The sequence below is a fragment of the Numenius arquata genome, chromosome 21, assembly GCF_964106895.1.
Source record: "Numenius arquata chromosome 21, bNumArq3.hap1.1, whole genome shotgun sequence".
NCBI lineage: Eukaryota > Metazoa > Chordata > Aves > Charadriiformes > Scolopacidae > Numenius > Numenius arquata.
The window spans coordinates 393,744-405,464 of record NC_133596.1 but is presented as its reverse complement, the minus strand read 5'-3'; the positions used below and the strand labels follow the sequence as shown (position 1 = coordinate 405,464).

Here is an 11,721-nt window from a genome sequence, read left to right as displayed (position 1 = left end):
TGTGGTCACAGCTGTCAGGTAGCTCTTGAATCTTAAAATTGTTAGTTTCTCTAAAACCTGTGATCATTCTCTATTCGCTGCTTTTGGCCATTAGGCATGGAAGGTGCTCTCGGGGGAGTGTGGCAGTGCCTCCTGCAATTGCTTCAACTTGCGTAGGCATCAAGAAATCTTGCAGCCTGGTTGTTTGTCATTCTTCTGAGTACCTCAGACTCATGGGACTCTTTAGCCTGGAGAAGAGAAGGCTGAGGGGAGACCTTATTAATGCTTACAAGTACCTAAAGGGTGAGTTGAAGGAGGATGGAGCTGGACTCTTTTCAGTGGTTCCCAGAGACAGGGCGAGGGGCAATGGGCACAAGCTGGAACATTGGAAGTTCCATTCAAATAGGAAAAACTTCTTTCCGGTGAGGACGTCAGAGCCCTGGAACAGGCTGCCCAGGGAGGTCATGGAGTCCCCTTCTCTGGAGATCTTCAAGACCCACCTGGATGCAGCCCTGAGTGATGTGCTCTGGGCAACCCTGCTTTAGCAGGGGAGTTGGATGAGATGGTCTCTAGAGGTCCCTTCCAACTCTGACAATTCCGTGATTCCGTGATTAAGGATTTTAAATCCTTGCCTGTTCCTAGTGGATTTGTCCTAAAAAAAAAAAAAGCGTAAGTAAATGCTAGTTAATATTACCACTGCACAACTTTGTGAAGTGCCTGTGTAAACATTGGTGAAGCGTCTGTTGCATTTCATTTCATCTGCAGGATATTCAGGTTGATCCATCTTTGACTGAACAGTTTCTCTCTTCTTAATGGGCAGTCTGGGAAGACAAAAAATCTATTCCAGAGTAGCTGGGATTTCTTTTTTATTCTGCATGCTTAAAAGAAGCTTCCAACATATGGTAGGAGAAACAGAGTAAAAACAAACAAACAAACAAAAATAAACCAAAAAGAAGGCCTTACCATTGAAGTTGAGAAACATGGATGTTTATTACTTATTCTCGCCCAAGCCTCAGACAAACTGGTATTCAAAGGCTAACGTGTAAAAATAGCTTAAATCAGCTTTGGCAGTATGTCACATTCTTTTAGTGAGCTGAAGCAGTAACTTGGGCAACCGTCGCCTGCCTTCTCGCTTCCAGATTCAGTCCTAAGTTTTGTGTTATAGATGGTTATACAGATACAGAGAGTTAGAGCTAATTTTGAAAAACTGGTCATCATCTTCCAAGTATACCTCAGTAATTCAGGATATTTGATGGCATGTGAAACAGATGACTTGCTTCGTTTCACTTACCTTTGGCTTTATGTGCCTAGAGAGGCAGGAGGACAAGGTGACACCTTGGTCTAATTGCAGTTTGTTTAAACCGCGTGTGTATGTGACAGTTGATTAGCTATTTACATGTTAATCTTACTAGCTAGCATTCTCAATGAAATTCTTCACATTAATGAAGAGGGCAGCAGAGCCTTTCCTGAGATTGTGAAGTCTATTTTATTCACATTATTTGTAATAAAGAGAGATCTCATTTGCTGCTTTTGTATTTGCTAAACGCCAGCTTCCTCTTTTCCTTGACATAGGGTTAGAGGATGTATGCTCTGTTATAATAACTTTCTCCAGTTTGAAATGTAATTATTTCTACTCCTGTCTGTTTTTTAGATGATGGATAGACACTGTGATGGGCACTAAAGCATGGACTTGTGATGTGAGCTCTGATGGCAGGTATTCGTATCTAGTCCCGGTGGTCTGAGGTATCTGGGGGAAGGCTTAGGTGCCATCTGTCTCTTGGCCATGGTTTTCCCTGTTCTCAATTTTGTAATTTCAGTGTTGATAGAAATGTTTGTCTTTATTTGTAGCACATCCAAGAGCTGCACTGCAACAGAGAAGGTAAGGTTGGGGAGGGTGGTGTGTGGGGGTTGACAACCAAGCCTTCAATAATTAATCTATTCTGTTTTTTCTGAATAATCCTTAAAGTTTTATGGACAGATGTTGGATTGATCATAACAATCCTGCTGAAACCATAACATAATGTCAAGAAACAGGGCATGTTTTTAGCATTGAGGAAGGAGGAAGAGAGACCAATTTGAGAATTAGATTTTTAACCATTCCTGAAGTATTTTTTGTTTCATTTGATATAGACCTAGATGCAGAGTCACCAGTCTGTTCAGTGAGTTATTTTTTCTGTTCGTGTTCCTGATTGAGAATTAGTGTCTGTGTAGTGCTTGTTGCTAGAAACTATTGAGCTGCTTGTTCTGGTTTAGTTCTCTGCTGTGAGTTCAGCTGGGTATTGCTCTCTGCTCTGTGATGGGGGGCTGCTGGTTGCTATTAGCTGTGCTTCAAAGATAAGAATTCCTGTTTTCAGTCGAGGTTGTATTTGTGCTGAAGCCTAATGAAAGCATTAGCTAATATATATATTGATTCTCTGATTTGGGTTATAAAGGACTTGCCTGTGAATCTTGTTTTGACAGCTAATTAAGTCTCTGAATTTCTTCCTTAGGTAACCAAGCAAATAGTCTCAGATGTGCTTTGCTAGCTAGAACTGTGTGTGGACAACAAGGTTTTATTATTCATAGGGAAGAATGTAGTATAAGAACTTGAAATCTAGATTATCTTGAATGAAAATAAATAAAATTTTAGGAGATACAGTATCTTAATGCCACTGCTTGGAAGAATGATGTAGAAATTCTTGAATATGAGTCTTTTTTTAACTGTCGTTAAAAGTATTCATATAATCTGTACTTCTGCAGTAAATGTAAAACATACCATGGATTAGCTGTCTTCTAGAAGAACCCCATCATCTGCCTGTCGTGGCAAGTGATCCATGCAGTGATGTATCATGTTAGCAGTTTCAGGTGGGTGTGTTGCGTGTATTTGCAGTCTCCTCTCTTGTTCTATACAGTGTACTATAGACTGCGCGTGCCTTGTATAATTTGTTTCCTAGATGGTCCTCTTGTAATGTCCAGTTTTTCTAATAAACATCTTTTGAAGTCATTGCTTTTTGGCTGTTTTCCAAGGGTCTGAGTGTTCTCATGTGTTGCTTGTCCTCAGTGACATATTCTCTTTGAATCATATAGGGAAGAGGAGAAGATAAATTCATAATCACTTCCTTTGGGTGGGAACTTTATTTTAAGCTGCCAGGTCAAAATGCAAAACCTTCTCTAATAGTTTCTCTGGTTTGGGTATTTCTTGGAGTGTCCTGATGCTTTAGATCAGACAGATTTAAGCGAACTCGAAGAAACTTCTCATGAAGCAAAATTAATTCTGAATGTTGACAAAACGATGATGAAATGAATTGGAAGTTGCGCTCTTGTGATTTTATTCCTGTGAAGTGCCAAGTCCTGCAGGAAATTTTCAGCCATACAAAGTTGAAGAGTTACCTCGCACTTACATGAATACCAAGGGTTTGGCTTCATCCTGGCTTGTTAGTTTTTGTTTCAAAGGAGGATTGAGCAGAAGCACCCAGTGGCCTCTAATGTGCTGTACCTCACTGTGTTTGCAGTATTCCTTCATTTGATTGTTTCCAGGTAGTAGGGGGAAGGTGACCTGTGCACCCATGTAGATACGTTTTCAAGAGCTGAGAATTTGTACGTGTGCATGTGTGTATTTGCTTAAAAATCCCTTTCTTCTATAAAAGTATCCTGGCATGTCATGTAGTTTAGCTTTGTTTTTCATTTCAGCTGTGCAGACATTACCAGAATCACTCAGAAAGACACGCTTTTTTTTCCCCACGCTTAATCCTTTTTACATGCAGCGTTCTGCTGGTCTTGCTGAGCTGCAGGAATGAACGGTTCCTAAAAACAACTACTGCAGAAGTGTAAATTCAGGAGCTGGCATGAGGTTATTTTGGAGACCTGCCAGGAAAGCAGGATTAGAGTTAATTCTCTAACAGGCATGTTTGCCAAATTAAAAAAACAAACAAACAAACAAAAAAACCAAAACAAACACAAAAAAAACAAAAACCCACACACAAAACCAACCAAAAAAAAAACCAAAAGCAATGCCTAGAAGTTTTGAAGTTTTACTCGGCTCTAACCCTCTTCAAATGCACAAAACCAGCTCAAAATACCTCCGCTGGGCACATTGGGGCATTAGTGCTGCTTGTGCACCCTCCGGACGCAACTCTGTGTCGGCAGCAGGGGGGGGCGTGCTCGCAGGCACCTCACTTCCAGGGAAGAGGATAGTGTGCGGTTGCATCAGTCAAAATTCAGTGAATGTCTCCTATTACAGAAAAATTTTAGGTTAAATCTTGTAGGTTTACCATCCTGCATATTGCTTTCCTGGGGTGAGAAGGGAGATATTTTACGAGGGCTGGCCCAGAAGAATCATTAGCTGCTTGTGGACGAGGAGCCCTTTGAATAAACATATTTTAGTGTGCATTTGTGTGAATTCCTGCTCTTTGTAAAGGAACCTGTGAATTGGAAATAAATCCGGTGTCCAAGTTGTGTACTGGGGAAGGGAAAGGACTGAGAGGATACCTTCAGTGTGCTCATCCTCTAGTAGTTCTGTAGGCTAGAAAACAACAGTGATGTTGTTCTGATGCAGTAAACTCATAAGACTTGATCTCCAGACCCCTCACCGGCTTCATTGCCCTTCTCTGGACCCACTCCAGCAGCTCAATGTCTTTCTTGTCGTTAGGGGCCCAAAACTGGCCAGAGCCCTCGAGGTGGGGCCTCACCAGTGCCCAGTCCAGGGGGACGATCACACGCCACGCTGTTCCTGATACAGGCCAGGATGCTGTTGGCCTTCTTGGCCACCTGGACACACTGCTGGCTTGTGTTCAGCCGACAGCTGACCAACACCCCCAGGTCCTTTTCTGCCAGGCAGCTCCAGCCACTCTCCCCCCGGAGCCTGGAGCATGCATGGGATTGGTGTGACCCAAGGGCAGGACCCGGCACTTGGCCTTGTTGAACCTCATCCCATTGGCCTCAGCCCATCCATCCGGCCTCTCCAGCTCCCTCTGTAGAGCCTTTCTACCCTCCAGCAGGTCGACACTCCAGTCCTACAGCAGAGTTTGTATCTTCTCTGCTGGAGAAAAAAAAAGACCATTTCCAAACCACTTCAGCAGTGTCCAAGGTTTCACTCACGCGGTTCTGTGCCAGCAGCCCGGTTTTCAACCCCAGAAGATATTAATACTTGACTCTGCACCCCAAAAAGCCCCGGGCTGCAGGACCCCAACCTGGGTTACAGGTCTCTGTGCTGAGGCCGCAGCCGAGAGCAAGGAGCCAGGCACCGCCAGGCACCGGCTCTTCAGCGCCCGGCCTTGTTGTGGGGAGCGGCTGGGGCTGTGGGTCACGTCTGCCTCCAAAGGGAACTCGCCCAGAGGCGGTGCCAGCAGAGGTTGGGGCTGGGTAGAGCCAGGCCGGGTGCCCAGGGAGCCGGGCTCTCTGGTAGCGTTCAGAGGTCCCACCGGCTGGGAGAGAAAGGGGAGAGATTCTCCCGCTGCAAGCCATATTGGCTGCCCTAGGCCCTGGCTGGCTGGCTGGCAAAGGTGCCCGTAGTGGAGGCTGCTGCTGGTGGTGGCTCTGGAGAAGCTGCTGCTGGTCCTGTGGCTGCCAAAGCGCGGCCCCGTGGAGCTGTGGGTGCGCCCTGAGTGGGGCCAACCTTGCTGGGAAGAGCCCTCCTGGGAGGGCTCCACAAACGCCTGTAGGCTGCTGCTTTCTGGAGGTTTCTTTCTTTTCCTCCTTGTCTTTCTTTCCAACGGTTCTGAAGGCCTCTCTGGTGTTTGTTTGGTCTGTTCTCATCTTCTTCTTTGGAAGGTCTTGGACAAATGTTCGCAGACTCTGCTGTGCTGTAAGTTCGTTCCAGTCCCAGATGATTTCATGTTCCCGTGCAGCATTTCAGTGTGTGTTGTGCTGTAAAATAACGGCTCCTTCCTCTTGCAGTTTTGCTGGTTTTAATTTTGCTGTATTTTTTAATGAGGTAACAATGTATTCTCTTCTGCCGAGCTTTGTGCCACCCTTTATTTCTCCTCTGTCCTTGGGGCATGGGCAGAGGGGAGGGAAGGGGAGTCTGGCATCGTGTTCAGGCCCCAGAGGAGCCTTGAGCAAAGGGTCGGGCTGAGGCCCGAGAACAATCTTGGGTGCTGCTCAGCGGCCCCTGGATTAATCCTAGAGCTGCATATCGGGTGTGGGTATCACCCACAGCACTGCTGTTAGGGGGGGATGTACCTCAAATGAGGGTGGAACCGATGATGAACAAAGTATCAATGAAAAACATTTTATAATTTATTAAGAGATCAAATAGTAAATACTCTGGGGATCTTCCCCTCTTCGCTGGTGGCAAGACTTCACCTTCCCCGCGAGAGAAAGTCCCAGGTCTTCACTACAAACTTAACTTCTAGAGAACCTCTTTTTCAAGTCTCTCATAGACTTTGCCATCAAGGGCGCAATTTCTGCAACAGAGAAAGAAAAAAGAAAACACAAATCAACCAAACCCCCCTCACCTTAAAGCAGCAGCCACAGAGGCGGGGAGCAGAGAGCAATTCCAAGCTGCAGCCCTGGCAAAGCAGACCCAAGGCAGGCGTAAGCGTTTGAACAGCCTTCAGCCTCTCCTTCGGGAGAGAGGCCACCAACATCCCGCCTCCTGCAGAGCCGGGAGAAGCAGCAGATTCGTGCATTTTTGAAGGAGGAGCTCGGGGAGACCCAGAGACGTTCTGCGGTTTGTACTTACTCTTCACTGGTGGTTTCTTGGGCTCAGGAGCCCAGGAGGAGAATGTGGTCCCACCCAAAGATGGGACAGAACGGCCACTGCTGGTGCTGGGCCCATCATGGGACGGCTCCTCGCTCACACGAGGGTGGCTTTCGCGAGATGCGCACAGGAGTGGTTTTGTTCTGAAACAGAGATGGGACAGACATTTCAGGAAAGGATTCGCTGTGGTTTGATCCCGTTCTTCAGGTACAAGCTATGTCTCTTAACAGCAGCATGGCTGAGACCACATGGAACCATCAGGGACCAGGATCTCCAGGCTTCCCAGCAAGACAGAGGCTATTACAGTTACAGGTTTCCCTGGACAAGGGCCTCCCGAGGACACAGTGTCCCTTCCTGCCAGGACGCCGAGCTTCAGGGGGATGCTGTCAGGAGTGCAGAGGAGAAGAGGCCCTGAACAGCAAGTGCCCCTTGAGAAGCACTCACTTGGTCTTCTCTGGCAGAAGAGCTCCTCCGGTCCCAAACTTCTCTTGCCTCCTCCGTACGTCACGAGGGGCCTTTGGCGGGGAGTCCAGAAGCAGAGTTTTGGCCGCTCGACCTGTAGGAGGCCAAAGGGAAACATTGCTTAGATGCAGCTTATGATAAAGGAGGCTCCTCAGTTCTTGTCTGAGTAGAGAGCAGAGAATGAAGCAGCTCCTAAATTGGACTGGATTTAAGCCAGCCACTGAGGAAGACTTTCCCCACACAAAGACGTCCCCTCGGCAGCATTCCCAGACCCCTCTCTCATCGTTCAGCCTTTCCTTACCTTTGTTGGCCTGAGCTGAGCCGATCTTCTGGGCTAACGTGAGCAGCCGCTGCTCTCGTGCCTTGTGAAGGCGGAGGTACATCTCCCGCCAGGACTCGGACTCTTTGGGCGCCTCGTTCTTGAAATCTTGGAGGCAGCGGTTGCGCCAGAGCTGATGCGTCTCTTTGATGAGGACCTGAAACAAACTCACCCATGAGCTGGGATCCCCCCGGACACCCTCTCCCTCGGCACGGGCTGGCGCCGGTGGCACTGGAACACCAGCGAGGGCAAGGCAGCTTTGGGAGCAACATGCAGCAAGAGAGGGGCAGATGCCGACTCCAGGAACTCCGGACTAGCAAAAGCCACCTCTTGCTGTAAAGAGCGCTGTTCTTGACTATTCATCTATTGCAGATGAGGACAGAAGGTCCCTCCCGCGTGTCACCAGCCCTTCCCCAGGCCCAGGCACTCACATGGTGACGTTCCTCAGTGCCACAGAGCTGCTCTGGGAGGCCTCTCTCCAACACTGGCTCCAGCACAGGGACACCACCCGCTTCACAGATCGCTAGAGAGAAGCAAGATGCATTTATCCTGCCCCTTCCTCACCAAGGAAAAAGGCTCAACTCCTTGAATGCAGTGGAAACCGCTGCAGCGCTGCAGCCACCACACAAGACCAGGGGAAGGAGAAAGGAACCGTGGGTGCCATAGCTCTGGTGGGTCATCAGGCACCAGTCTCTCCCAGTGCAGAAGTGCCTGCGCAAGGCTCCATTTACCACTATTTCCAGTGCTTGAGGAAAGGTACTTACAGTCAGTGTTGTTGCTGAGGACTGGGACACTTGGCTGAGAAGGAGGCTTTGGGACTCGGGCAGATTTTGGGCCTGAGTACACCGGCGTCTTTGAATGCAGCCGGCGGCCTGTGAAAGTCCCTTCAGTCTCTTCAGCTGCTGAGTAAACCGCTGTAAAATGGAAGACTTGGAGTAAGAAGGGAGCAGAGCAAAAAAGAGCCCAGCTTGAGGAACAGCACAGGAGACACAAATCAGAGACCCCCCCCAGAAGCAACCTCAAGGGCCAAGGCTTCCCTAAGAGACCCACAACCTGGTTCAGGAAGGGCAAGGTCAAAGCCCAAGCCTCCAGAAGGGTCAGCAAAGGATCTTCCTCATTTCTGCCAGAGCGCGTGGGAGAGAAGCCACCGCTTGGCTGAAACCTGGGCTCTGGGCATCAAGGGGCAGGACACCGGACCCCAACAGAAAGATTTGGACCCAGCCACCATCCACTCCCTCCCACAAATGGGCTGCAGCCCATTTCAGACCAATTTGCCAGCCCAACATACCTCGCCTTTTCTTCTGGGAGCAGGTAACCGACTCAGCAGCAGGAAGAGGGCTGCAGCTGGCCTGGATCGGCAGCAGGGGGATGTCTGGGAGCTTGATGTCCACATCTAGAAGTATCTGGAAGGAGACAACGTGCATGCAAGTTACATACCCACAACATGGATAGGAGGCACCTTTTCAGCATCATAAAAGGCTGCTAAGATTATAAAAATACTTTTTGAAGAGCAAAGTGTTTCAAAGTTGAGCAAAAAGATTCAGCAGTCAAGGTTTTACACAGCCAGCACCTCCAAGGGGAAAAGTAAGAAGGCCCAGAGGGCAGAGGACCGAGAGCAGTGGGTCCCACCTCCCTGGTTCACTTGCAGACCCTTCAAAACCTTACCCTCTTTGGTTTAGGAGCCTCTGGTGGCTCCTGCTCTTCCCTTTTCTCATGTGTGCGCTTGCGGCTGGGGCTCTGGTGACTGGCGCAGGAGCTGTCGAGACTGGGGTGGCACAGCAAATGGGCGCTGTGCCATTGGTCTTCCTCCCCAGCCGACGCGGAGGCTTTGACCACTTTCTTCTTTTTCTTTTTCTGGGGCTGGTCGTAGGTGAGGTACTCCTCAAAGGACATGGTGGGTGGTTCAAATACCTCCTTCTCTTCATCCTCCTCCGAAATGGAGGAAAAGCCCATCGATTTTTTCTCCGCGTCAGAGTACTTGCGCTTCCTCTGGGAAGATGGTGAGCTCCCAGAAATCCCCCTCTCTTTAATCCTCTTGGACAAGCCACTCTCAGAGTTCCCTTTCTGCCACTCTTCGGTAGAGTTCTCCAGGCTCAGCTTGGCCTTTTCCACTTTGCCTCGTTCAGAGTCCCAACGTTTTTCCTTCTCAGCATGTTTGTTCTTTCTGAAGGGATAAAAACCCCAAAATCGTTAGATTATAACACGGGCAGCAAGCAGATTGCATCTCTTGCTTTATTAAAGGCACTTTGCTGGCCTTGAAAGGCCATTTAAAGCTGTTAATTGCTTCCTCAGACTGCAAATTCTTGACAGTTGGTCTCTACGTTCACCCAAAACGGCAGCCAGCACCAGCCCAACGCTCTGTGGCCAGCAGAGGCAGGAATTTCTGCCAAAGCAAGGCACAAACTCCATCCAGAGTTAGCGCACTTGTCTCACGAGCCTTCCCAGAGCCTTCCCTTTTATTACCTCCGTCAGAGAAGTTTCTCATCCCCATGGCAAAAACAGAACAAAGCTTCTCCATCAAGATCACCAACCAGGTTCACTCACCTCTGTGCCTCTTGGCACAGCCGCTCCAGCTTCTGCCACGCAGCCTGGAGATTCGCCTCAAAGTCTGCGATGGGCTCCTGTTTCCGTGAGCCGGTCACAGTCTTCCCAACAGCCGTCTCCTTCGGGTGAGAGCCCAGACATCAGTTCATCTTAGCAAGACAGGTGGCATCCTCACCTCTGCTAAACTTCCCACACTGTGAATAAAGTTAACCCCCCCCGCCCGTCCCCACCAGGTAGAAATAAACCCCCTGCATCTAACGGCAAAGATACCCCAGATAATAAATTATGTTTTCAGCAGCCATTGTAGCGTTTACTACAGCTCTGTAAATCAAAGATGACTTAACTCTGCCTTAGACAAACTTTAATTATTTGTAGCCATATGACCCGAGTCGGTATTTACCATGACCGCGGGCAAGTTTGATGGCAGAAGAAGTCGCTAATAATCGTCAGGATTATTAGTTCCTAATCTGTTGCCGATCCCGTTAGCGTCAGGAGTGGCTCCGACTCTCAGGTCTCGGTCAAGTGTGAAGCCTCTGCAAGAGCTGAGGACGACAGGGTGTCCTCCGAGGCTTCCCACTGACAGGCTCCTTGGTGCTGCCTTTTATCTCTAGAACCACATCACAATCGTGCCTGTGAGACGGGGCTGGAGCAGGCGGCTGAGGGAACAGGCCCCATTCCCAGGGAGGCAGCTTTGCTGGGGCAAAGACTTATCCTGGGACTTGACAGACACCAGGGAAGCGGGAGAGATTTCAGAGCTCTTACCACAGGAACGTCCACTGCAATGGGCACCTCCGGCAGCCTCTTCAGAGCTTCTGTTCACCAGAAACCACTGCCCCATCACCATTGTATTTAGGAATTCGTTGCCACAACCAAAGGCTTTGGTTTTCTTGTTTGCCTTGGAGGAACAACACACTGATCCCAACAGTAACGGTGTGTTTCAGCGCTCCTGAGCTGGGCTGCGGAGGGAGATGTGGTAGTTTTGGCTGTGCCATAACCGCAGCTCACCGGGTCTGCAACCCTCTGTCCCCGCAACTCCAGGCTCACCGTAATGCAGAGTCTCCCTCGGGATTCACGGGTGCTCCACCACCTACCTCAACGGAGGGGGAAACAAAAAGGGGAAAACAAAAGAAATCGTCAACTGAGCTAAAAACGCCAACACCCTCTCAGTTTCCGGAACCGCTGTTACTTTGCCCGCACTGCGGCTCAACAAGCCCCCTGGCAAGCGCCGCCCTTGACCCTGTTTCTTCCTTCAGTCACAGAAGGAAGAATAGAATTGTCCGGGTTGGAAGGGACCTTTAAGATCTAGTTCAACCATCAACCTAACTCTGATAAAAACCCATCACTAAACCATGTCACTAAGCGCTACATCAACCCGTCTTTTAGATACCTCCAGGGATGGTGCCTCAACCACTTCCCTGGGCAGCCCATTCCAACGCTTAATAACCCTTTCCATGTAAAAATTTTTCCTAATATCCAGTTTGAACCTGCCCTGGCACAACTTGAGGCTATTTCCTCTTGTCCCATCACCTGTTCCTTGGGAGAAGAGACCGATGCGCCCCCCCCCCCCCCCCCCCCCAGCTACACCCTCCTTCCAGGGAGTTGTAGAGAGCGAGAAGGTCTCCCCTCAGCCCCCTTTCCCCAGGCTGAACACCCCCAGCTCCCTCAGCCTCTCCTCATAAGACTTGATCTCCAGACCCCTCACCGGCTTCATTGCCCTTCTCTGGACCCGCTCCAGCAG

The 11,721-nt window shown here is 49.1% G+C and overlaps 1 protein-coding gene across 1 annotated transcript; it reads right to left on the bottom strand.

Moving 5' to 3' along the window:
• Positions 1–6,300: 6,300 nt before the first annotated feature.
• Positions 6,301–10,237, bottom strand: LOC141474113 (elongin-A-like). Its single transcript, XM_074161834.1, has 10 exons — positions 10,214–10,237; positions 9,984–10,102; positions 9,105–9,603; positions 8,728–8,842; positions 8,204–8,353; positions 7,871–7,962; positions 7,422–7,596; positions 7,103–7,214; positions 6,641–6,801; positions 6,301–6,362 (listed from the first exon to the last, which is right to left on the bottom strand). The coding sequence occupies exons 1-10, from the start codon at positions 10,235–10,237 to the stop codon at positions 6,301–6,303; spliced, it is 1,509 nt and encodes a 502-aa protein (XP_074017935.1).
• Between the last annotated feature and the right edge of the window lie 1,484 nt (positions 10,238–11,721).

Excerpts from the sequence above, each read along its gene's own strand:
- LOC141474113 (XM_074161834.1), bottom strand. The coding sequence starts at position 10,237 with ATGCAGGGGGTTTATTTCTACCTG. Across the intron at positions 7,963-8,203 it reads CCTCAGCAACAACACTGACT|CGATCTGTGAAGCGGGTGGT; the intron begins GTAAGTACCTTT and ends GCTTCTCTCTAG. Across the intron at positions 6,363-6,640 it reads CAAGAAACCACCAGTGAAGA|AAATTGCGCCCTTGATGGCA; the intron begins GTAAGTACAAAC and ends TCTCTGTTGCAG.